General features: G+C 48.7%; 1 protein-coding gene across 1 annotated transcript in view; it reads left to right on the forward strand.

Annotated features, from left to right (window-relative positions):
- LOC119459291 (medium-chain acyl-CoA ligase ACSF2, mitochondrial-like) overlaps positions 1-27,703 on the forward strand; it is a 188,613-nt gene that overhangs the window by 145,516 nt on the left and 15,394 nt on the right. The window contains exon 15 of the mRNA XM_049671652.1: positions 9,376-9,475. Coding sequence (XP_049527609.1) covers positions 9,376-9,475 — 100 coding nt within the window. The remainder of the gene's footprint in view (positions 1-9,375; positions 9,476-27,703) is intronic.

Raw genomic sequence — 27,703 nt, forward strand, 5'->3', positions numbered from 1 at the left:
GCACTCACGGCACTGGCGCTCACTTCCACTCAGTCACTGGCACTCTCTTCCACTCGCACTCACTCGCGCACTCGCACTCACCTCCATCACACTCCCAGGTCACGCACTCTCACGTCGCACCCCCTCACACTCATGGCACTCACGTGCACTGCTCTCACTTCCACTCAGTCAACTGGCACTCTCTTCCACTCTCACTCACTCGCAACGCACTCCTTCCCTCACACTCACTGGCACTCACTCTCACTCGCACGGAACCACTCACACTCCTGCACTCACGTGCACTTGCGCTCACTCCACTCAGTCACATGCCTCTCTTTCCACCTCGCACGTCACTCGCCCGCACTTCACTTCCACTCACATCACTGCACCCACTCTCACCGCACATTTTCCCCCCCCCCCCCACTCCTACTCAATGGCACTCACTTGCACTGGCGCTCACTTACCACTCAGTCACTGGCAACTCATCTTCCTCAGTCACTGCACCGCACCTCGCACTCACGCACTCGCACCTCCCTCACCTCACAGGCACTCACTCTCACTCGCACTCCCACTCACACGCACTGGCACTCACGTGCCACTGGCGCTCACTTCCACTCAGTCACTGGCACTCTCTTCCACTCGCACTCACTCGCACTCGCACTCACTTCCACTCACACTCACTGGCACTCACTCTCACTCGCACATCCCACTCACACGCACTGGCACTCACGTGCACTGGCGCCTCACTTCCACTCAGTCACTGGCACTCTCTTCCACTCGCACTCACTCGCACTCGCACTCACTTCCACTCACACTCACTGGCACTCACTCTCACTCGCACTCCCACTCACACTCACTGGCACTCACGTGCACTGGCGCTCACTTCCACTCAGTCACTGGCACTCTCTTCCACTCGCACTCACTCGCACTCGCACTCACTTCCACTCACACTCACTGGCACTCACTCTCACTCGCACTCCCACTCACCCTCACTGGCACTCACGTGCACTGGCGCTCACTTCCACTCAGTCACTGGCACTCTCTTCCACTCGCACTCACTCGCACTCGCACTCACCTCCACTCACACTCACAGGCACTCACTCTCACTCGCACTCCACTCACACTCACTGGCACTCACGTGCACTGGCGCTCACTTCCACTCAGTCACTGGCACTCTCTTCCACTCGCACTCACTCGCACTCGCACTCACCTCCACTCACACTCACAGGCACTCACTCTCACTCGCACTCCCACTCACACTCACTGGCACTCACGTGCACTGGCGCTCACTTCCACTTCAGTCACTGGCACTCTCTTCCACTCGCACTCACTCGCACTCGCACTCACTTCCACTCACACTCACTGGCACTCACTCTCACTCGCACTCCCACTCACACTCACTGGCACTCACGTGCACTGGCGCTCACTTCCACTCAGTCATGGCACTCTCTTCCACTCGCACTCACTCGCACTCGCACTCACTTCCACTCACACTCACTGGCACTCACTCTCACTCGCACTCCCACTCACACTCACTGGCACTCACGTGCACTGGCGCTCACTTCCACTCAGTCACTGGCACTCTCTTCCACTCGCACTCACTCGCACTCGCACTCACTTCCACTCACACTCACTGGCACTCACTCTCACTCGCACTCCAACTCACACTCACTGGCACTCACGTGCACTGGCGCTCACTTCCACTCAGTCACTGGCACTCTCTTCCACTCGCACTCACTCGCACTCGCACTCACCTCCACTCACACTCACAGGCACTCACTCTCACTCGCACTCCCACTCACACTCACTGGCACTCACGTGCACTGGCGCTCACTTCCACTTAGTCACTGGCACTCTCTTCCACTCGCACTCACTCGCACTCGCACTCACTTCCACTCACACTCACTGGCACTCACTCTCACTCGCACTCCCACTCACACTCACTGGCACTCACGTGCACTGGCGCTCACTTCCACTCAGTCATTGGCACTCTCTTCCACTCACTCGCACTCCCACTCACACTCACTGGCACTCACGTGCACTGGCGCTCACTTCCACTCAGTCACTGGCACTCTCTTCCACTCGCACTCACTCGCACTCGCACTCACTTCCACTCACACTCACTGGCACTCACTCTCACTCGCACTCACACTCACACTCACTGGCACTCACGTGCACTGGCGCTCACTTCCACTCAGTCACTGGCACTCTCTTCCACTCGCACTCACTCGCACTCGCACTCACTCCACTCACACTCACTGGCACTCACTCTCACTCGCACTCCCACTCACACTCACTGGCACTCACGTGCACTGGCGCTCACTTCCACTCAGTCACTGGCACTCTCTTCCACTCGCACTCACTCGCACTCGCACTCACTTCCACTCACACTCACTGGCACTCACTCTCACTCGCACTCCCACTCACACTCACTGGCACTCACGTGCACTGGCGCTCACTTCCACTCAGTCACTGGCACTCTCTTCCACTCGCACTCACTCGCACTCGCACTCACCTCCACTCACACTCACAGGCACTCACTCTCACTCGCACTCCCACTCACACTCACTGGCACTCACGTGCACTGGCGCTCACTTCCACTTAGTCACTGGCACTCTCTTCCACTCGCACTCACTCGCACTCGCACTCACTTCCACTCACACTCACTGGCACTCACTCTCACTCCCACTCACACTCACTGGCGCTCACTTCCACTCAGTCACTGGCACTCTCTTCCACTCGCACTCACTCACACTCGCACTCACTTCCACTCACACTCACTGGCACTCACTCTCACTCGCACTCACACTCACTGGCACTCACGTGCACTGGCGCTCACTTCCACTCAGTCACTGGCACTCTCTTCCACTCACACTCACTCGCACTCGCACTCACTTCCACTCACACTCACTGGCACTCACTCTCACTCGCACTCCCACTCACACTCACTGGCACTCTCTTCCACTCGCACTCACTCGCACTCGCACTCACCTCCACTCACACTCACAGGCACTCACTCTCACTCGCACTCCCACTCACACTCACTGGCACTCACGTGCACTGGCGCTCACTTCCACTCAGTCACTGGCACTCTCTTCCACTCGCACTCACTCGCACTCGCACTCACTTCCACTCACACTCACTGGCACTCACTCTCACTCGCACTCACACTCACTGGCACTCACGTGCACTGGCGCTCACTTCCACTCAGTCACTGGCACTCTTTTCCACTCGCACTCACTCGCACTCGCACTCACCTCCACTCACACTCACAGGCACTCACTCGCACTCGCACTCCCACTCACTGGCACTCACGTGCACTGGCACTCACTTCCACTCAGTCACTGGCACTCTCTTCCACTCGCACTCACTCGCACTCGCACTCACCTCCACTCACACTCACTGGCACTCACTCTCACTCGCACTCCCACTCACACTCACTGGCACTCACGTGCACTGGCGCTCACTTCCACTCAGTCACTAGCACTCTCTTCCACTCGCACTCACTCGCACTCGCACTCACTTCCACTCACACTCACTGGCACTCACTCTCACTCGCACTCCCACTCACACTCACTGGCACTCACGTGCACTGGCGCTCACTTCCACTCAGTCACTGGCACTCTTTTCCACTCGCACTCACTCGCACTCGCACTCACCTCCACTCACACTCACAGGCACTCACTCGCACTCGCCGGCACTCACACTCACTGGTACTCACTCGCACTCGCACTCACCGGCACTCACACTCACTGGTACTCACTCGCACTCGCACTCACCTGCACTCACACTCACTGGCACTCACTCGCACTCACCTGCACTCAAACTCACTGGCACTCACTCGCACTCGCACTCACCTGCACTCACACTCACTGGCACTCACTCGCACTCGCACTCACCTCCACTCACACAGTCGTCTCTCCTTGGATGTCCTGCAAAGTTATACGGTTAAAACGTTGGAGTAGCAAGTAAGGGCGCCTGCTATAGTGCCGTCACTTGCCAGTCCCCTTACGTGGTAGTGGTTTATTCTGAACTACAGAGGCAAATACTGCGCCATGTGTGGTACTAAAGAAACACACCGTTGCGTGCTAGCGAGTCAGCACTTTTGCAAAAAGAGCCATATTGCGGACACATATGCATACTGGCAAAAACAAACGGCAGAACTGATCTCACGATGACTGTCGACGGTATACTCGCATTATAAGTGATGTATGAACGCGATGACTTAACTGAAGTGACGACGATTGTGAAATGACAGCGTGACTAATACAGCATAATGACGACTCTATGACGACGACGGCGTGATCATGCTAGCCAGGAGAGCATGAGCAAGTAGGCCACGAATGCCATTCGCAATTAAAAACTAGGAAAGACAGCTTCACTTTGGCGTGTTTCATTTCTTCCATGCAATGTTTGGTGTTCAGTATGCCGGGTTCCGAGCTAGCATCTTCGAATAAAATGCCCTCGACTGTAGCAGAACACTTTAAATAAAACTATTGCGCCATTGCACACGCAAAGTGTTTTTGGCTTTAGAAGTTTTCTATTATTGCGATAGCAATTATATGGACACTCCAAAGCGGATTTCTGCCGTCAGCGTCGTCGTCGCCGTCGTCGTTGCCGTCGACGTCGCCGTGAGGTTCCGTATGACGACTACGGCGATGAAATCGTCGCCGCGCTCCGGACGCTGTATGTGCGAGTGAAGGGGCGCGAGGGACGCGCGCTTTCACGGGGAGCGAACGCACGTCGGAGAGCAAACGCGCGTTCTGCGCCGTGCTCCCTGAAAGGCTGTAGAATTAAGCGTCTCTTTCCTCCTTTACAATCACCATATAGGAAGGAAGGAAGGAAATCAACTTTATTAAAGGTCCTGCAGGCCACGAGAGCTTTGGGGCTCTCATGGAGCGGGCGTCTCCCACGACGGAACCGGGAGGTTGAGCTTCCTGGCGATCACCATATATAGATAGCAAACGCGACTTCTTCTATCGCGCGAAAGGCCGTGGGGAGATAGGACGGAGGGAGAGAGGGGAGGCGACGTTTAGCTGCGGCACCAAATGCGTATTTATATAAAAAAACTTGTCGCAGTTTCACCTTAAAGGCGAAGCATCAATTGCGATAGCAAATTTTTAGAGAGCTATACGGAGTAATGATATTAGCTTTATCAGCTGTATAAACTTGGACATGCAGCAGCACCGGCAACACGCAGAACTGTTGTCGACGCCGTCGGCGTTTTGCCCGCGTTCGCACAAAATGCGTGCGGCGTTGGTGACTGTTGCCGGAGCCTCTGATTTAAATAGGCACTTGGTGCCGCAGCTAAACGTCGCCTCCCCCCCCCCCCACCCCCGGCCTTTCGCGCGTCGGAAGAGGGCGCGTTTGCTCTACATATATGGTGATTGTAAAGGAGGAAAGAGACAGAGACGCCTACTTCTGCAGCCCTTAAGGGAGCACGGCGCAGAACGCGTGTTTGTTCTCCGCCGTGCGTTCACTCCCCGTGAAAGCGCGCGTCCCTCGTGCTCTTTCACTCGCACATACAGCGTTTGGCGGCGCGCGGCGAAATGGCGCTGAGCCGTGCTCCCTCAAGGGCTGCAGAAGATAGCGCCAACCTTTCCCTTTCCCTCAAGAACCACTTATCTATCGCGCGGCGACGATTTCATCTCCATTGACGTCATACGGAACCCCACGGCGACGGCGACGGCAACGGCGACGCCGACGGCAGAAATCTGCTTTAGAGTGTCCATATAATTGCTATCGCAATAAAACGTTGCGAGGCGAGAAGGTGGGTAAGATTTCCGACGCTGCTCGACGACCGTCCCATTCTGGTCTCGTCGAAAACCTCCGAGCCGCCCCCAGAGGCACCGGCAACAGTCACCAACGCCGCGCGCGTTCGGTGCGAACGCGGGCAATAGACCGACGGCGTCGACAACAGTTCTGCGCGTTGCTGGTGCTGCTGCATGTCCAAGTTTATACAGCTGATAGAACTACTATCCTTACTCCGTATAGTCCTCTACTAATTTGCTATCGCAATTGATGCTTCGCCTTTTGGGCGAAACTGCAACATTTTTTTGCTCTACGAATCACCGACACACGTTTTGTTGCCGTATTTCTGCAATCAATGTTTATCATTAAAAGCGGGGCCCTATGCTTCGCTCGAGCAAATAACAATAGGTTGAAAATGACCCAGCACAACCAATCTTCGGAGGACTTTTGAGGTTGATGCGATTAGCATTCAAGCGATGTAGCCATCCACTACACTGGAATGATGAACTTACATTTTGGTGAAGACACCGGGATAATTTTCTTGATTTGCCGATTCCGTGTCTATCGCTTGAAAATCGTCCAGCATAGCACCTAGTAAAGGAAGATCGTATGGTCTAGAAATAGGAGCAACCCACTGTGTAGTAAGCATTGTCAAGATACGGTTCTCGTTGACGGGATCAGTGACATACACCTATAGTCCATCCGCAGACCCCTATATTTTTCTACCTGGTTGAGACCGTCTAGACAATTACTTGTCGATGGCCCCTTCGGGGAACGTGATGTACAGTTTGTAGGGAAGAGGGTTTCTGAGGTAGTCGAGCCCCACTTTAACATCGCATTTACAAACTCTGCCTGATATGAAGATGGGCTTTAGTGCATTTATCCTCAAGAGGTTTATGTAAATGCTGATGCAGTCAGACACGTTGCGTGGCTGTGACTATCATTAGGTCAGCCTCCGATGGCAACAGAGAGAGAGAGAGACAAGGAGGTCGGCCAGACCTACCTGGTATGACCTAGTATCTCTGCACAACAGAAGGGAGACAAAAAAAGAGTGATAAAATATGATAAGAACCGGAGGAAGGGATAGCCATATAAAATAACCACATATTTCACTGGTTTCCTTAAAGCCTCGAGTCTAGTGGGGTGCACTTCAAGTAGTCCATAACAGCCATTGTAGCTAGCTATTGTTGCTACGGTGGGGTATCACACATTGTAGGAAACTAGTACTTTCAGGCAATGTCTGCCTCCCAATGCCTGTCTTTGTAGAAGTCATGGGAAAGTTTAGGATTCGGCATACTATGCCAAATCATATACCCGCCGTGTATCAATCGTCTTACGTGTTTGAAGGCGATGGCGACACGAGACATCCACTCATCTCTTTGATGGGTAGTAAATAGGCAGGTTTTCGAGGGTACCTGAAACTGTTAGAGTTGGACAGTCATGCAACTTTCTCCGTTGCGATGTTCATCTGGCTAGTAGACCGGGCGGCAAACTGGGTGACCCCTCGCAAATGAACTCTTCCACTTGCACTGGTACGAACCTGTCTTAGATCTTCGAGACATCTAATGCGTACTTAAGCGCTCGCACATAGTACACGAAGCATCAAAATTGTCGTCGAGTAAGTGCTTCTTTAAGTACTTGTTTGGCCCCAATGAAGCGCTGGGCCTGGCGGGGTGCGATCCGTCGTTCATTCTGGGCTTGGCGCTCTCGTCCCAGTAGGGGTCCATGGTCTGTAGAGATGCGTTAACGCTGCTTACCTCTAATGCTAGAGGATGGCTTCATGATTTATAGCGATGCGTTCACGCTAAACATGTTGCATCTGATGTAATTGCCCCCTCCTCACATCCCCCTGCTGAGCGGCGCAACGACGGCGAGATGCCTCAGCACGACTGACTATTCCCAGTAATGAAAGGTATATACTAAACGTGATTTTATGTTGTTGCGGAATAAAAGCGAACACGAAGAGACGTGATGAGGAATTAGCAGTACGAAATGAAGCTGAGGCTGTGGCGGGAAGTTCTTGGGTAAAATGTTGCGTTGTTTAGTGTTCAGAATTGGTGTGTAACATGTTGGTGAGAATGGTATCATCCGAAGAATGGAGGGAATTAAGGACAAAACCTTGGATGACGCTTAAGCTTCACCTTTAGGAGTGGAACGCAGTAGCATTCAAAGAACCCTGACTGCTTGTCGCGCTTCCCGACAACTGCAGCTTATGTAACCGTAATGCTTACCTAGAAACGCTGGCTGCGAACGCTATGCACGAAGGCGAGCTTTCTGGATTTTTTTTGTTTCCCCCGCACGGCTGGAACCGCGAATGCGAGCAGGCGAGCGCCATCTGGATGGTGTTGCCAGGAACCTAGCGAGGCGCGCTGCTCCCACTAAGACCTCAAACGGCAGCTGGAAAAGAGTTAGTGTTCGAGTTTCCGCGTAACAGAATTATGTTTTCTCGTATATTCAAATTACAATCTGACGTTATCTGTGTCTGTAGGTTGTGTGTAAGTCGCACTTTACAAATTTTCTCGCGCATGCTACTTTGAGAAATTTAATTATTTCGGTTGCGCCTATGCGCCACGCGGAGAGCCTGTATGGTTCGGGCTGCGTCTTTCGGTATTATTTTTTTCTAAGGGACAACACCACCGACACCGACACCGGATTGTCTTTGACATGGGGCCTTTGACGCTATCGAGTTAAAGCAGTGCACGTACAAAAGGAGGCGCTGGAAGAATTTGAACGCTGGCCGCAACCTAAGCTAGTAATCATGCTTCGTGGTTTCATGGAAAACTTGGGAGTGTAGCACGCTGCCGTTGACGTCAATTGTGGATTGGAGGATCGAAAACAAGCCATTAGACGACCATGCACAACGAAAACAGTGATGTTTGAGAGCGATAGAAAACGGAAAACAAAGGTTGCATAAGAGTGCGCTAGTTTGCGAGGAGCATTTGTGAGGAGTTGCGTGCAGCTGGATGCGAGAGCTTTGGTGTAAGTGCACACACTGCACAGACTTCGATGCCAGCAAAAGCAATGACATGACATGAATAGTACATACAACGCAGCGCTGCACAGTTAAACATAAACAGGGACTAAATCAGCACAGAGGAAGCGCATCTATTTAATGTTTATTCGAAACGCACAGGAGGTGCACATTGGGGGCAACCACGCAATGCGCAAGAGTGATGCAAACTGTGCTTTCCTAGTTCCTCGGGCATGGCGTCGTTGCCCACAATGTTCATCCCTGTATGTTTTAATAAGCAGCTGATAGATACGCCTCGTCTGTGCTGTTTTCATCCCTGCGTGTGTTTAACTTTGCAGCTCTGCTTTATAAGTAAAAATGTTATATTCCCAACTAGCCCCAAAGCAAGCCTTAATTAATATGACAGGAGGCGAAGGAACTCAGAATTAACTGGGTGCGTCCGGTTCAGCAGCTCTTGACTGAGGCCATGGAAACCTCCGGCGACCAGGTTTCCCTTCAAGTCAATGGTCGCAACTATTGACCCTGACCACTAGCAGCTACTATGACAATCCTGAACTACGGCACTAATTCTTCGAAGTTGGACCTGAAGGACGAGAATCTGGGACTGTTGACATGATGCCTGCCGAACATGCGTGATAACGCTAAGCTCTCCAAGCCGCAACGTCTGTTGCAAGATTCGCCAAGCCTACGATCAGAAGCCATCTCTTGAGCCCTACGGCTATGAAGAGTTTCTGCTGGACCTGTACAAGAAGTACATGTACACGCAGACCCCAAGTGAGTAAAATGGGGGCAGCAATAAGCTTAACCAGTGCAAGGTCCGCGAGAGCCTTAAGTTAGAAGAGAAGCGGGCATCAAAGAAGACCTTCCAGATTTCAAATAGCAAAAACAATAGACTCACGCCAAAAAACGCGACCAAGATGCTGACAAAACATACCCGTCTGCTGGTAGCCGACAAGAAGCGCGTTTTCACAAAGCAGAACCAGGCCGACAAGCAGTGTTGGCATAAAGTTTGCAAGCATGTCGCTAAAGTTGGGCGAATAAGTCGCTAAAATTGACGCTACAACTTCTGAGTAAATTTACGGAAACGTAGGCGTTTGAGAAGACTATAATATACGTTCATCATCATCAGCCTATTTATGTGCACTGCAGGACGAAGGCCTTTCCCTGTGATCTCCAATTACCCCTGTCTTGCGCTAGCTGATTCCAACTTGCGCCTGAAAATTTCCTAACTTCATCACCCCACCTAGTTTTCTGCCGTCCTCTACTGCGCTTCCCTTCTCTTGGTACCCATTCTGTAACTCTAGTGGTTCACTGGTTATCCATCCTACGCATTACATGGCCTGCCCAGCTCCGTTTCTTCCGCTTAATGTCAACTAGAATATCGGCTATCCCAGTTTGTTCTCTGACCCACACAGCTCTCTTCCCGTCTCTTAACGTTAGGCCTAACATTTTCTGTTCCATCGCTCTTTGTGTAGTCCTCAACTTGTTCTCGGGCTTCTTTGTTAACCTCCAAGTTTCTGCCCCACATGTTAGCAACAGTAGAATGCAATGATTGTACACATTTATTTTCAACGACAGTAGTAAGCTCCCTGTCAGGATTTGGCAATGCCTGTCGTATGCACTCCAACCCAATTTTGTTCTTCTGTAAATTTCTTTCTCATGATCAGGGTCCCCTGTGAGTAATTGACCTAGATAAACGTACTCATTTACAGACTCAACAGGCTGAATGGCGATCCTGAATTCTTGTTCCCTTGCCAGGCTATTGAACATTATCTTTGTCTTCTTCATATTCATCTTCAACCCAATTCTTACACTTTCTTGATTAAGGTCCACAATCATTTGCTGTAATTCGTCCCGTTTATTGATGAATAGGACAATGTCATCTGCAAACCAAAGGTTGCTGAGGTATTCGACGTTGATCCGCACTCCTAAGCCTTCCCAGTCTAAGAACTTGAATACTTCTTCTAAACATGCAAACTTACATTGGAGAGATTGTGTCTCCTTGCCTGACCTCTTTCTTGATAAGTATTGTTCAACTTTTCTTGTGGAGAACCAAAGTTGCTGCGCAATACTTGTAGATATTTGCCAAGATATTCACGTATGCCTCCTGTACTCATTTATTACGCAATGCCTCTATGACTGCTGGTATCTCTACTGAATCAAATCCTTTTTCATAACCTATGAATGCCATACAGAGAAGTTGGTTGTACTCCGCATATTTCTCCATTACCTGATTTATGACATAGATATGATCCATCGTAGAATATCCCTTCCTGAAGCCAGCCTGTTCTCTTGGTTGGCTGAAGTCAAGTGCTGCCCTGATTCTATTGGAAATTATCTTGGTGAATATTTTATACAATACTGAAAGCAAGCTTATGTGTCTATAATTCTTCAATTCTTTAACGTCTTCCTTCTTGTGAATGAGTATAATATTGGCGTTCTTCCAGCTGTCTGGTACACTTGAAGTTGTGAGGCATTGCGTATAAAGGGCCGCAAGCTTTTCAAGTATGATATCTCATCCATCTTTGATCAAATCTACTGTTATTCCATCTTCTCCAGCAGTTTTTCCTCTGGTCATGTCTTTCAAGGCCCTTCTAACTTCATCGCCAGTTATAGAAGGAGCCTCTGTGTCCTGTTGATCACTACTTCGAATGAAAGTAGCTTGGCTGCTCTGGAGAGTGTACAGGTCAGTATAGAATTCTTCCGCTGCTTTTACTATGTCATCGAAATTGCTGATGATATACCCTGCTTATCTTTCAGTGCATACATTTTGCCTTGTCCTATGCCAAGGTTTCTTCTCATTGGTTTCATGCTGCGTCCATATTTTAGTGCTTCTTCAATCTTTTCCACGTTATAATTTTGTTTACTTTATTCTTATTTATCAGTTTCGACAGTTCAGCGAATTCTATCTGCTCTCTCGAGTTTGATACTTTCGTGTTTTGCCATTTCTTTATTAGGTCCTTTGTTACTTGGGAGAGCTTACCTACTGGTGCCTTGGTGCCTTACCTCCCACTTCGATCGCTGCTTCTGAGATCAGCCTAATTACGGTTTCATTCGCACTTGGTCACGCCAGCGTTTTGACAGCGGCTGTCTGCGGTCATCGAGTGTGATGTATTCATGTTTGCTTGCGGGCGCTAACACCAAGCATGTTAATTCAGTTAGTAAGCCAATGTGTCCAAGTTTATGCAGCCGATAAAACTACTATCCCTACTCCGTATAGCTCTCTACTAATTTGCGATTGCAATTGATGCGTCGCCTTTCGGGCGAAACTGCGACATTTTTAATACAAACCTTACAACGGACGATGACAACTGAAATTCGCCTTTATCCTCATATTGTGAGGTTCCAAATGCAGCACAATTCAAAAGAACACACACAATCCGATTTGCATAACACGCAAAAAGCACTTGATCACCAGTATGCATGAACACTTTCTAATTCTCGGTACGGCTCAAGGGACAGCGTTATTCTGCCATACGCACAAGGTCGCATGTTGCCACTGCGATGACAGTTACGTAACCTTCTAAAATGTTCATCAAAATGATGTTCATGAAAATGATAGAAAATGACGTAGGTCATTAGTGCGCTTCCGCCTGTTGGTATCCCTGAAGGGTCTTCGCAGTGCACGTAATCAGCTTGAATCTCGTGATCAGCTTGAATGTAGCGCTTATTTCATTATATGCCCTTATGCCTGTTTATTGCAAACCGTTGTCTTGTCTGAAAGCGTGCACATACCTTACCTGTTTTATCTTTATTTGTTTTGCCGATTTGTAAATTTAGCAAATGTATATCCACCCTTCCAAAACGCTATGTTAGGGTTGCAGTATTCATAAATAAAAAATAAAATAATAAAATTTGTCCAATACCTACACCGAAGAGGAAGCAGTGTGGTCCGGCTCATCTGAGCGAACCAAGCACCTCCTGTGTATACGCCTTTCTGCAATCGATCTATCTTATTATTCACCTGCTGCATTCTAAACCTCACAATGACTTTGTAAACGTCCACATATCGGACATGTATAGTTCAAGTGCAGAATTCAAGTCGTTAAGACCAATTCAAATCGGTTTAGTAAAAAAAAAACAGAAATCATGCATTTGGTAAGCACATTGTAAATTCTGTTAAAACCATTGGTTCTGCTAATGGTTCTGCAGTCATCATGGCCACAGAACCAATTTCGGCCGCTCATATGTCCCTTTTGAACAATAAATTGCGTTCTAGAAGGCAATTTTTTTTACTTGCGACGTCGCTAGTTATCACCAAATTGTTCGGTCGCATCGCTAAAGAAGTCGCCGATCGCAAAATTGAAAACTTTGCCGCTAGACAGAAAAGAAGTCGCTGAATCTAGTGATAATATCGCTGAAACGGCAGCACTGCGTACAAGCAGGACCATGTCCGGTGCACCAGGAGGGCGAAGTCGACGCAATATACAAAAATTTGTCACCAGCGTTCAAGTCAAGACCTCGGCGTCATCGGTTACGCGCGACAAGGTCGCTCGCCACCGCAAGCAGATGCCGCTCCACGTAACTTTACCGTGATACTGTCCACTTCCCAACTTTATTCTAGACAGGCTCACTAATTAAGAGCGATTGGTCGCTGACCGTGGCCGTCAGCCTCCCGAGAGAGCGGAGCAATTTTGCGGAATAAAGGCAAAGACAACTAGAAGTGATGAGGCACGAGAAGGACGAAGTAAATCTCAGGCTATGGCGTGCGGTTTCTTTGCAAATCACAGTGCTGTTGCGTACTGTTTAACGCTGCGATCTTGCCGTTGCTATATAATTTATGATCGTGAGTGAGGTCATTAACAAGGCAACGTGCTGCACAGTGATTGGGTCGCAGCACGCGTTCATGTATAGAGGGGTTCATCAGAAATAATTTCACATGAAAGAATGAGTAACAATGCGGTTGCATATACTTCTTTTTCAGGCCTTAATCTTTAATTTTTATTGTGAGCTACACCAGCACAAATCCTCACCTTTATCAGTAAATCATCATCATCATTTATCAGTAACCTATCACGCAGTCCTTTTTGGATTTTTCATCGGCTGATGACGAATCCATCTTGGATTGCTTACATCTTTCCCTTGATGAATTGAAACGCGATGACGACGTCACGCTTCTCTGGGACCAGTTTAACTCTGTTGTTAAGTATTGTATTGATAAATTCGTACCAAAGCGTAGAAAGAAAACTAAACGTCATAACCCTTGGATCACCCGTGAAATCATTCATCTCAAACGTAGAATAAAGCGCAAACGCAAGTATAAGCTAGATCAGAATACCGAACTCCGCTCCTTAAGAGATGCTTTATTTATCAAACTACGTAACGCCCGTGACAAATTCCATAACCAGACTATGATTACATTCTTAAAAAACTCCCCAGACAAGTTTTGGCGTTTCTTGTCCGACTCTAATCGAAGTGTTCAGCAGCTAAGAATAAACAATAGCGTGAATTCTAATCTTAATGATATCGTCAATGAATTAAATGACACATTTTATAAAGCATTCACTATACCTTCAGTTCTCAGCGCCCATGATAAATCAAATACACCATCTGCATCTCAATCAATTCCTGACATTTCAATTAGTCGCGAAGGCATTCTTTCCATGCTGCTTGATATTGACGTAAAAAAATCGCCTGGAGCGGATGGTTTGCCTAACAACTTTCTTAGTCGCTACTCCGAACTGACTTCTGAATTCTTATACATTATTTTTAATGCATCCCTTAAACAGAGCTCAGTACCAAAAGACTGGCTCACGGCCAAAGTAATACCGGTGTTTAAATCAGGCGATAATCTTATTCCTAACAACTACAGACCTATATCCCTCATAAGCACATGTTGTAAGCTCTTGGAGCATATTATCGCTAATCACATATCCAACCACTTGGAAGCGAATAACTTTTTTGTAGATTTTCAGCATGGCTTTCGTAGGAAGTTCTCAACCTCAACTCAATTGTTATCTATCGTACACGACTTTGCCAGTGCCATAGATGACCGCCTGCAGATTGACGCAATATTTCTAGACTTGTCAAAGGCATTTGACCGTGTGCCACATGCAAATTTAATTGAAATTCTTAATTCACTTGGACTACCAGAAAATATAGTTCATTGGATTCAGGTTTACTTAGAAAATCGTGCTCAGTTTGTGGAAATTGATGGTGTGAAATCTAATAGCCTGCCTGTCTTGTCCGGTGTACCACAGGGGTCAGTGCTGGGACCCCTGCTGTTTCTTATCTATGTAAATGATATTGCTAAAAATGTGGATCCTAATGTCAAGGTGAAATTGTTTGCTGATGATTGTGTCATTTATTCTTCTGTCAGGAGTTCTTCATGCCAGGATACACTTAACCGTAGTCTTTGTAAACTCGCGGACTGGTGCGACGACAGAGGAATGCAAATAAACTTTTCCAAAACAGTGTCAATGACAATAACATTGAAACGAAAACCGCTACTTTATACTTACCACATTGGCAATCGGAACCTCGAATCTATTACCTCTGTGAAATACTTAGGCATAACAATTAACAGTAACCTCAAATGAGACACCCATATTGACAACATATGCAACAAAGCATTCATAAAACTTTGCTTTCTACGTAGAAAGCTAAAGAAGTCACCTTCATCTGTCAAGCTGCAAGCTTATCTTTCCCTCGTTCGCCCAGTCCTAGAGTATGCTTCCATAGTGTGGGACCCATACTGTAATAAGGAAATTGATAAACTTGAAAGAATTCAGCGCCTGGCTGCACGGTTTATTTGCTCTGACTACAAAACTTCGTCGTCAGTTTCTGGTATGTTAGGCCAACTTGGACTGGATCCGCTCCATGTGCGCCGTAAAATCGCCAGGCTGAAATTTTTTTACTCATTGTTTCATAATCAAACTGGTTTAGCAAATGCCACATATATTACCCCTGCTCCACACAGGTCGGCACGTATTTTTCATTCTAAAGTAGTCCAGTCGTACTTTGCCCGCACTAATATATTTCAGAAATCATTTTTTCCACTTACGAGCGAAGAATGGAATCATTTACCGGAATTTGTTGTTGAATGCACATCTTATGTTTCATTTGAAAAACTACTAAAAAATGTTCTTTTGTAAACCCTCTCCTGCTTGGGCAGCATTGCTGCCTGCAGTATTGTGTAAATAAATAAATAAATAAATAAATAAATAAATTGCTGTCATGCGACGCGACTCACCTGCCAAGACCCTGAAAACGTAGGCTTGCGCGACTGAAGCTGGCAACGCTGTATGTGGATTTTCTGGGCATGTGCCCGTTGTCTAATGGCTAGAGTCAGCCAAATCGATGTACCATCTGGCTCGAAATAATTTTCCTTTAGGTCCACAGACTGGACTTTATTTAAGACGTCTGTCGATGCCGGCTGTCAGAGTCTGACATCTCCATCCGCAATAGTGGACATCATTGCGTCCACCCTGTGGGACAAAACCAGAGAAGTTAGCGTACCGAGACACAGATCATCGGTTGACACACAATATGAGGCCCTTCGTGCAATCCGTCACCGCGCGGAACGGCGATACAGGAGAACAAAGTCACCATTAGATCTTTCGAACGGTCGCCGAACTCAACGACATGTTCTTCTTCATCTCTACAAGCTTTAAAGACAGCGTTTGAGGGCATTCTGTGCATCCCTAGGCCCAAGACAACCAATATCCAAGATGTGGCGGGTCATACGAAGTCTTCAGACAACTCCACAACAAAAACACCCATTCCCTGCCGTGGCTCTACATCAATGCCGGACCGAATTGGAGGTAGCAGAGGACTACTGTAAACTTATTGTGAACACGTCTAATGCAGTGAGTTCATCGCTTGTCACCATCGCGACCCCATCACCTAATGAGCGACTCGAAGTACCTTTCACGATGCAAGAGCTTGACGCTGCAATTTCTGTTTCCCGACGCTCATCGGCACCAGGACCTAACGGAATCACGTACGCTGCACTTCGCCATCTGGGCACAGAAGCACGACGTATCCTTCTATATTTATATAATGCCACGTGGGAGTCAGGAAATGTTCCAGATAGTTGGAAATGCGGTCGCATTATAGCATTATTGAAACCGGGGAAGTGCCCTAAGGAGCTTTCCTCCTATAGACCGATCGCCTTAGCCAGTTGCGTCGGCAAAGTAATAGAAAGAATGGTTTTGTCAAGGATGGAGTGGTTCCTAGAGAGCAATCATTGCTTTCCTGACTTTATGAATGGATTCAGAAGAAGCCGTTTTTCGATCGACGGTGTTATCGACTTGGTCTCCACTGTTGAACAGGAAAGAAGTCGCCGCCAGTTAGTTGGAGCTGTTTTCCTGGATATTAAGGGTGCATACGACAATGTTCTCCATTATGCAATCCTTGATGCACTGGAAGATTTAGACGTCGGTGGCCGGCTATATCCATGGATAGTTAGCTATCTCAGTGGATGCACCTTGTATATGTCGACAAGTGATGGCGACACCGGCGTGTTCCACCGAGGTGTTCCACAAGGGGGAGTTCTCAGTCCAACTCTCTTCAATATTACACTGATTGGCCTTGCATCTGAACTTCCTAACACGGTAAAGATTAGCGCATATGCGGACGACATATGCATATGGGCATCTGAAGCTACTCGTCCCCAAATGCGTGCTAGACTCCAACGTGCAGTGACAATCACAGCTAAATATTTGCGGCGTCAAGGCCTTCAGCTCTCAACACCAAAATGTTCCGTGATTGCATTCACGCGAAAACGAATGACCAGGTATCCCATAATTGTTAATGGAACAGCGATACATGCAGTAACGCACCACAGATTCCTTGGCGTAATCATAGACCGGGGATTATCTTGGTCAAGACACGTCGCTGCAATGAAGTCAAAGCTGAGGAGTTTCGTTCACGTCCTTCGCGTCATTGCAGGAACAAGATGGGGCCCTTCGGAGTCATCGTTACTCCAACTGTACCAAGCGCTATTCATAGGATATATACCGCACAGCACGCCGGCACTCTCAAGCATGGTACTTAGTTGTGTGCGCACGCTGGAGAGCATTCAAGCTCAAGCATTGCGCACTTGTTTGGGCCTCCCACGATGCACGTTAACCAATGGAACTATAGCGGAAGCTCGTGCTTGTCCGATTGCTGTATACTTGATCTGCGAGCCTCTGCGACTGTACCTCCGCGTGTTGACCCGACACAAACACCATCCTTTGTCATCACTCCCTGCCACACAGCCAGGTTGCAGCTTTTCAAGGATTCTATCGCGTCATCAGAATATTCTACCATCAAGATTTCCTCTAGACTGTATTCCGATAATACACCCGTGGGTTCTGCCTAAACCGTTTGTTGCTCTGCAGATTCCCGGAACTACAAAAAAAGACGTCCATTGCATCCATTGGCCTCAAGCAGCTTACTCTGCGTCACCTTTATGCAGAGTGCGGTGATACCGTACACGTGTATACGGATGCCTCCGTCACACCATATGTCTCCACTGCAGCCTTCGTCATTCCACATATGATCGTCGCACGGCAGTTTAAACTAGACCATAGGACAACATCAACTGCCGCAGAACTTGCTGTATCCGGGAGGCACTTCGATTTCTCTCCAAGGAGCCTCCCGCACATGGACGATATTCTGCGATTCCAAACCAGCTCTTCAAACTATTGACTGTGTTCTCAGGCGGGGCCCGTATTATACAATGGCTATAGAAATCGCAGAGTTTCTCGACCATGCAAATCGAAATGGGCATATTGTCACCTTTCAATGGATGCCTTCACATTGTGGTGTGATAGGGAACGAACAGGCAGACGCTGAAGCGAAAGCTGCTTTAAATAATGCGACTGAAGTACGCATTCCCTTCTCACGGACAGACAGAAATGCCCTACTTCGTTGCGTAATACGCAATTGTACGTTGGAGCACTGGACCCAACCAGATCGTCAACACAAGCGAGTGCATAAATGGGGACCAGAAATGAAATACCGCATTCCTCACAAGCTCAAAAGAAGCCAAACAAGCGTGGTGGACCGGATTCGCATTGGTGTCGCATTCACGAATCGTTATAGACATATGATTGGTTGCAGTGAGATTAGCCCCAATTGTGAATACTGCCAGGTACCAGAAACACTTGATCATATATTTTGCGTTTGTCCCGCATACGCGCAAGAACGACAGAAGCTGGTCTCTTCAATTGCAGAAGTTGATAAGAGGCCCCTATCAGACGAGTTTCTTTTAGGCCCTTCGCCCAATGCAAACAGAGCAGCCATGATAACCAGTGCCGCTTTAGTCTTTCTACAAGCCACTGGGCGGGACACACGGCTTTAGAGATGCCAAAACATTGTGAACTTGTATATACAGACCTCCTCCTCCTATCATCATCATAATCATTCAGTAACCCTTTTCCTCCCCATCCCTTTTCCCCAGTGTAGAGTAGCAGGCCAGAGCAAGTTACAGCTCAGGCCGACCTCTCTGCCTTTCTGTACATAAATTTCTCTCTCTCTCTCTATACATGCACACTCAAGGTGAAAACATGGATGTAAGAAGGAGGATTAATCGTACCGTGGTGAACGCAATGTTGCATATGTCGAAAACCTCAAACCATAAAGAAAGTCTCCCTGCATTGCTGGGAAGGAAGGTCATCTTGAGACATTCGCCAAGGACCTCTGAAGAAAGATGTGCCTCCAAATGATCCAAATGGCTGTTCTTCGCTCCGATACGAATGTACAGCTCATTCACGGGTATTTTTGCCAAATGATCACTACGTTTGGGGAAGAATGTAGAGTAAGAGACCCAGCGCCCGACTGACTTGCAAGATTTTAGCCACTTGTGTGCATGAACGAGAGACGGAGAAGGCTCCTTATTTATATGCACAGACATTTGGTGGTGTAGATGTATTCACCTACATTCTACGCTGCAAGGTAGGGGGAGAGGAGAGAGGAGCGCCCCAAAAGAACACGGGCAGAAGAAAGTGAAAAACAACTGAAATAAAGTCACTTGATAGTTGTATTTCGCTATTGAGTCATACTTGTCCGAATATATGAGTCGTCTTGATTTCACTGCTGGTTTTTATACTATGTACGTTGTCTGAATACCATCTATAGTTTAGAAAGGAAGCCTGTATAGGCTACCCCTTCTTCTGTGAGCTATCAGCGTCAATACCTGTGGGTGCAGTACTTTGATTGCCGGCCTGTTAATTCAAGTAATAAACAAAAAAGGTCTAACGGGCAGAGCATCCGGCTGCTGTGCTGAGGGAACCGTGTACGAAACTAACCGCCAGACGTGTATTCCACGTGCACCAACTCTGTCATAGCTACATGTTCCTTAATAAACTACGCCCTAATTAACACCAAAGGTCGTGGGTTTTGGTGCCACTTTAATTGGCACATAATTTAGGCGTCATTTGGTGGCACGAAATTTTGGTGCCCTAACGCCAGACATCCGATTTTAGGACCCATGAGCCACCTAAAGCTCGGCCCTTAATAAACGCAATTCATTAAAGATAGTGCGCCGGATAGCCCTGCGAGAACGTTGGAACACGTGGGCATACCTGTGTCGTTCGCGTCGAGATGACGATCTGAAAAACGTCAGCCTCCTGGTGGAAAACGCAGAAGCTAAATCGCCGACTTCGAGTTAAGCTGACGTCAGTCAACAAGGAAATAGAGTCGTACTCCAGGCAGCTGGATCTACAGCAGTGGGACGAGACGTGCAACGAAATGGACGGTCGCATGAGAAGAGGCAGTAAATGGAACTTGCTCAAAAGCCTCCTCAACGACAAACAGTCCAAGAGCACTCTCAATCTTGCCGTGGATAGACTCATTCATAAGCAGATCGCCACGGGCCTCACGGAAGCAGAAACTATCAACATCCTGGCTCGCACCTATCTCCCCATTAAGGAAGGAGATTCGCAAGGCGGAACGGTGAGAGCAGGATACAGGGGGCTAGACAGGCCAGAGCTAGACGAACCGTTCACTGTATCAGAAATTAGACACGTTCTCTTCAACCTAAACGGAAGGTCCGCCCCTAGACCAGACGGAGTTACCAACAAACTCCTCCGAAACCTGGACGACAAGGCCATAGAAATCATAATGGCAGAGATAAACGAAGTATGGAGTTCGGGGCAGGTCCCGCTGGAATGGCGCACAGCCAAGGTGGTGCTTATCCCCAAACCGGGGAAACCCCCGCATATGAATAACCTGCGTCCCATCTTTCTAACATCTTGTATTTGCAAAGTGGCCGAACATGCTATACATAATAGAATCACAGATCACATAGAGAACAACGAGCTCTTTAGACACACTTTAATCGGATTTAGAAGAGGACTTTCAACACAAGACACAATGCTCCTTCTAAAAAGATCCATATTCGACAACGCGTCGCGTGACGTTAAAGGCATCCTTGCACTCGACCTCGCCAAAGCTTTCGACAAGGTGGCGCATGAGCACATCCTGAAAGAGATTTCCTCCCTTAATCTAGGGCGGAGATTCTTTAACTTCACTTTTTCTTTCCTGTCGAAAAGAAAGGCGCTCCTTCGACTGGGTACGATTTCGGGCGGTCCTTACAAACTGGGCAACTGCGGAACTCCTCAGGGCTCGGTCCTATCCCCGTTACTCTTTAACATCGCCATGCATAAACTTTCTAACAGGCTAGCCGAACTCCCAAAAGTGGGCCACGCAATTTATGCCGACGACATTACAATCTGGTCTCCGGGGGGATCTCTGGCCGAACTAGAGCAATCCGTACAGGGGGCCATAGAGGTGACGGAGGAGTTCCTCACAGACACAGGACTAAAGCTCTCGCCCAGTAAATCCGAACTATTACTCTACAGGCAGGCTAGGCAAGGCGTTAGGAACCTTGAGCCTCTGGAAACACTGCCAGTCAAAATTACGACTAGAGAAGGACACCCCATTTCGAGGGTGAAATCCATCAAAATTTTAGGACTTTTAATAAACGCCAAAGGATGTAATGCAGAAGCTCTAAAGAAGCTCGGCGCACAGGCGCACAATATACTCAGGCTACTTGCCAGAGTTACAAGTAGAAAGGGGGGACTCAAGGAGGACAGCCTACTCAGGGTCTTTCAGGCCTTCTTTATCAGTCACGTTAACTACACGGCGCCTTTCCTCAATTGGAGTAAAGCAGAAAAGAGGAAGCTCGACACGCTCATTAGGTCCGGTATCAAAAGACTACTCGGCATCCCACAATGTGCTAGCACGGAGAAACTATTGGAGCTTGGTGTTCACAATACTATCGACGAATTAATCGAGGCACATCGCACTGCACAGATCACCAGGCTTTCGTTAACTAAGCCGGGTAACAAAATCCTAAACGAAGCAGATATATCATCCATACAACCGCCGCTCGACAGATACCCCCTGTCCAAAGAAGCCAAGGAAGCTATAACGGTCGATCCCGTACCGAGAAACATTCATGCGATATATAACGAGGGCTGAAGAATCGCCCGGGCTAAAGCCATCCTTCAAAGAGTTAATCCGTACGGGGCAGATGCACTCTTCGTTGACGCGGCCAAATATGGCAGCGAAAACAGGTTTGCAATCTCGGTCGTAGACGCGCGAGGAACGCTGATTAGCGCTGCATCCGTTTGCACTAAGCACGCAAACGAGGCGGAGGAAACCGCGATAGCCTTGGCCCTTAACGCTGCCAAAGGCCCAACGACTGTTTTCTCCGACTCACGCACTGCCGTCAGGGCCTTAGTAGCCCTAGTGTCTAAGCACACGGCTAGCCTAGTAAACAAATCTCTTGAAAACACTGCGGATAACGAGACAGGAGGTCACCACATCGTCTGGTTCCCGGCCCACGTTAAAGGCGTAGTTAATCAAGCGGGATGCAACCCCAACGAGCAGGCCCACTGCCTAGCGCGTGAATTCACGAACCGCGCCCGGGCTAGCGGTCCAGCTCTCTCACAGGATTGCTCCCCTAAAGACCCTCTTATCACCTTTAACGAGATCACATCCCACTACAGACTGAGCAGAAGGAAATTCCCTCCCCCTCACCCAAAATTAAACAGGCCTCAGTGTGTCACGTTCAGGCTCTTACAGACTAGATCGTACCTCACCCCCAGAGCGCTCAATCGGATAGATTCTACCTTCCCGCAATCGTGCTCCAAATGTGGGCACGACTTCTGCTCTTTCGATCATATGCTCTGGCTGTGCCCGTCCAACGCGGGCTCTGATCTTCACAACAAGTCCAAGTGGGACGCCCTACTGCAAAGCGCGGACTTTACGCATCAACGACAGGCCGTCCAGAGGGCCCGCGACGTCGCCGAGAGTCACCAGCTCCCGGTTCCGTCATGGGCGGAGCCACCAACTTGATTGGGGTGCCTTCGGCTCCCCCAGTCTTTTTCCTCGGGACCTTTTAATAAAGTTCTTGTCAAACCGGCAGAACTGTGGTGGCGCCACGGCCACGACACCGCTTATCTGCACCTTAAATATCTGTAACTCAAAAGCGTGGACACTGAATGAAAAGAGAGGTCAAGAAAGTTGGCAGCCAAAGTACAGGGTAATTGAATGTGTAAATAGACAACCAGTATAAAAAAGTGAGAGAAACAGACACGAAGTGAATTGGATGCGAAAGATACAAAAAACAAGACCATGGAGATTTGTAAAAACGGCCAGGAAGAAATCAGGACGGAAAATATGTATGATCACGCAAAGGGTAGTGCCTTCCTATTTGATTCCCGAGCTAGCTGCCTGAGGACTAAAGCATACTGGAGCAAATATGCGCAACAGGATGAGGCATGTGTGCGCTTCAAAAAAAGGCTTGAAACGACACGGAATATGGTAATGTAACTCCTGGATATCGTCTCAAAGAGACCCGTAGGGTGGGTCCACCTTCCAGAAGCGATGGGATTCAGAGAAGATGGAAGGATTTACAGTTCGGCATTCTAGATAAGTAAGAGACGGTTAGAGTATTGGCACAAACATTCCAAGCGTAGTTAATGGTTACAATACGTGATAGAGGATTTAAAAACGACAGTAAGGATGCGGATCAGACAGGCTAAATTCTAGATGCCGACAGGTAAAACCTGATTAAATCAAGCAGGCTAGGTCCCCACCCCGCTTCAACGAGGATGTCAATCATCATCAACATCACAGTGGCGGCCATGTCAAAAGGGACAGCGTGCACGCACTGTGTGACAGACACTTACCCAGTGACTTGGAAGGAAAAGGGCTAGGGATAGATAATGGAAAGTGTGCGCAGTATCGTACGAGTGCTAATCGCATTAATAAGGGCAACCTTTGTTGTTGTCTTCGTATTTTCATGCGTTATATGAGGTCTGTAGTTCGTTTTTCCATTCTTCTTCTCTTTACCCTTTCCACCTCCGTTAAATTTAGCTAAAAGGGGCAAGTTATGGGAAATGTGTAGGCAAAGCAAGAAGAGCTCGCGTTAATTGCCCTTGTTGCAATAAATGGAGCCTTCAAGCGCTCTGCAGCGTTAAAAGGGAAGTTTGCCGCGGACGCCAAATTTAGCACGCAGCCCTGGCATAACTATCGTACAAAGTCCACCTAGACAAGACAGAGAGAAGTCATAAAGGAAAGGCAGGGAGGTTGACCAGGCTGAGCCCGGCAGGCTACCCTACACTGGGGAAGGGGGAAATGGGATTGGAAGATTAGAAGAAAGATAGAAGTTCACACCTAGGGCGCTGTAACGTAAAATTATTCCAAACTGTTATGATTCCAATTTCTGCAATCAGCCTCCAGGATTGGTCAAAACATTTTCGGGTCACTCCCAACTTCACCTGTCTGTCATGCGACATCACGAAAACCGCGATAGCTCCCCATCTGCTATAACGTGTACACACTGATATGCATGATTAATCCGAACAAAAGAAAAATAATCATTCCTGATTCGACGCCTTTTCACCATTAGCCCTCTGCTATCGGCCCAATGTTTTCTCGCTACGCCCACTTCGCCTGTCTGTCACGAGACCTCACAAAACCGCGAAAACTAACCACGTCACAGTGACGTGTACGCGAAAAAAAAATGCATTAGTATGCCGAACAAAACAAAAAATTTTTCTGAATAGCCACAGACTGCCCCGTTCCGAAAGGAATAGAAGATGGCTGCCCGCCGATCACTCGAGCCCTCGCTACTCGCACCTGCCGGTGAGCATGCATTTATTTGCGCCTGATAAACCTTTTTGCGTGCCAGTAAAACGTTATCGAGTCCTTTCGGCATACATACGACATCGCTCTGCCAACTCGTCCTTGCTGAGGATCTGTATTTAGCGGCATGCTTACCCTTCCGTTACACGCCACCGCGATTTTTGACCAGCCACTGCAAGCTAAGTAAGGCAAAGCGGACCAATCGGAGAAGCCGTCACCATCATCTTCACGCGGTTATCTATTTTCACTGTGCTGGCTCGGCCCCATCGAAACCCTCTCCACTAGAGCGTGATCCTCGCCTCTTGTCAGCCAATTAGATAAGAAAAACCGCTGAGTGTAGACAATGTTATTGGTTTTGAAAGCGAACAAAGGTGACCTCCTATAAACGTGGAGAGTGTTTGATTGGGTTGTTCAGGCAACGCTGCGGGTCACCGCCTGATGCTTGCGACGGTGGCTACGTAAATTTGACATCAGGAGTTTGGAATCAAAACAGTTTGGAATCATTTTACGTTATAGCGCCCTGCACAGTTACACAGCCAACAAAGAGAGAGGGAGAGAGTGAGATAGAGAGAGTTATATGCAATGATTTGCTGCGCCGCACCTGTGGCGGAGAGGGGGAGAGGGGACGAGGAGAGCGCACACCTGCGTAGGAGAGGAGAACGAGGGAGAGTTCCGCATGCGGACGCCGCAGAACGGACACTGCCCCGAGCATAAGATGCTGTCGCATCTAAAAGACCTAGACACGCGCGCAAACTTCCACAGAATCGTACATCACTTATATCCAGGACGTGCTAGCGCTGTGCCGCAAGGCTGACAATGACAGGTGCGAGTCGGACAAGGTCGCGTAGGCCTACGGTAGGCCTACCGCAAGCCTAGCGGTAAGCCTGCGCAGCGGTGGCCTAGTGGTAGAGCGTGCCCCTCGTAAGCGGGAGTTATCGAGTTCAAATCCCGGTGCCGCCGGGAACCCACAGGTTTTTTCTAAAGGGTAGAGATGTTCTCTGGCCTGGTGCTCGGCCCTCGTAGGGGCTCACAACTCGAAAGAGGGCCCAATAGAGATCTCAGGGATTGTCTCTGGGTGCCTCTTGTCCAACCACGGACGGCCTTGTTGAAAAGCGTCTGCCGCGATTGTGAGAGGCCAGTGCTGCCGCCGGGTTCCTACCGTTAAATGGGTACAAGCGCGCTCCCGGCCTGGTACTCGGCCATTGTGGGACCTCAACGCTTGGGAAGAGGTGTGTGTTCTCAACCCGAAGGCGTCCCCACCTCAGTAGGTACTAAGAGCGCCACATGGGAAATGGTCGCCATGGGAGCGGCCCAAAACATCACTTTTTTTTGCGCTCACGAGGGTTCCGACGAGAATTTAGGGCGCAGGCTCCTTTCCCAAGCGTATCACCCCTGAAGGAAGCCAAGCCCCAGGCCGGGGTCCGCTTGTGCTCATTTGAACCAGTGGGTGCCCGGCGGTGGTGGGAATCGAACCCACAACCTCCCGCAGCCGAGCCGGGTGCTCTACCACTAGGCCGGTTGTGGTGGACGGCGTAAAAATTCCGGCATTGATCGACACTGGTACGCAACTTTCTGTGATGAGTGCCCGATTGCGCTGCCGCCTCAACAAAGTCCTCACAACCACCGTATCACGAACCCTCCACGTCGCCGATGGAAGAACGCCCACGGTGTTCGGAATGTGCACAATTCGCGTCAGCATCGCAGGGCACCTTACCACTGTTTTATTTGCAGTTTTCGGAACAGTGCCCTGCTGACTTCATACTAGAATTTGATTTCTTATCATCTCATTTCGCCCTCTTTGACTGCGCGTCCGGTGTGATTCAGCTTCAACTGCCCTAGAGCTGCGACATCCCACAACACAGCCAACCGCGCTTATGTTCCCTCGAGGACTTCCGCCTGCCTCCGCAAACCACCCAGTACGTTAGTGTGACCTCATTTCCGCTAGCTCCTGACGGCATCTATGTGGTGAGTCCATGTGCTCACGTAAATGCTTGAAATGAAAGTCGCCGTTCCGCACACCCTACTCATTCTTGCAGACAACTGGACCGCACTCCCTCTCAATTTAAGCTACTGCGTGCAGGTTCGCCCGAGAGGCATGCCGCTAGCCGATATCTCGCCTATCAGTGATTGCGAGATCTCCGTATTAGACACCGAAGGTCCATCACCACTCGCAAATTAGGTCAGTCCAACCCTGCCCCAGACGAACTAATACCCGTGCCACACGGGCAAAGTAAAGTTCACTTCGAACGAGTGCACTTCAGCGCGCTGAGTGTCGCTTTGGCGGTGCGCTGCTACACGAGAAAGAAAAGTGTTCTTTCAAATTGATGTTCATGGCAACCGGGAGTCAGACGGGAAAGCATATGTTTACTAATATAAAAAATGTGTGCACGAAAACAGTTTATTATTGTTAAAAACAACATTTACAATCCAGCTTTATAAGCACTGGCAACGACAGCAACTTGACCAGCAACAGGCAAAACGACTCGACCCGCCAAACAACTGCGCAGTCATTATCCGGCATGGTCGTGAACAGCCCGAGAGCGAGAGTAGTTCTTTTGCTGTTCTTGTTTTTTTTTTTTTTTTTTTTTTTGTGGTGTGGCGCATTTTATTGCTCCTGACTCTTTTTCCAATATCACTTTATGTATCTTCTAAGCATTGCTAACGAGGCTACACACTTCACCGCCGCGAAGTGAGTTCGCCGAACACACTCGCCGGCGAGTGCACTCTGCAGTGAGTGTCACTAAGCGTTCCCGTGTGGCAGCCTGCGAATGACACTAGCCGCGAAGTGCACTCGCTCAAAGTGCAGTTTACTTTTCCCGTGTGGCCCGGGTATAAGCAAGATGATCGCAACTGACCTTCTACCTACGCAGGCTGCTGACATGGGAAACGTGGAGACTTATCGCGACATTTTTTTTT

This window comes from Dermacentor silvarum, chromosome 7 (genome assembly GCF_013339745.2).
Source record: "Dermacentor silvarum isolate Dsil-2018 chromosome 7, BIME_Dsil_1.4, whole genome shotgun sequence".
In the NCBI taxonomy this organism is placed as follows: Eukaryota; Metazoa; Arthropoda; class Arachnida; order Ixodida; family Ixodidae; genus Dermacentor; species Dermacentor silvarum.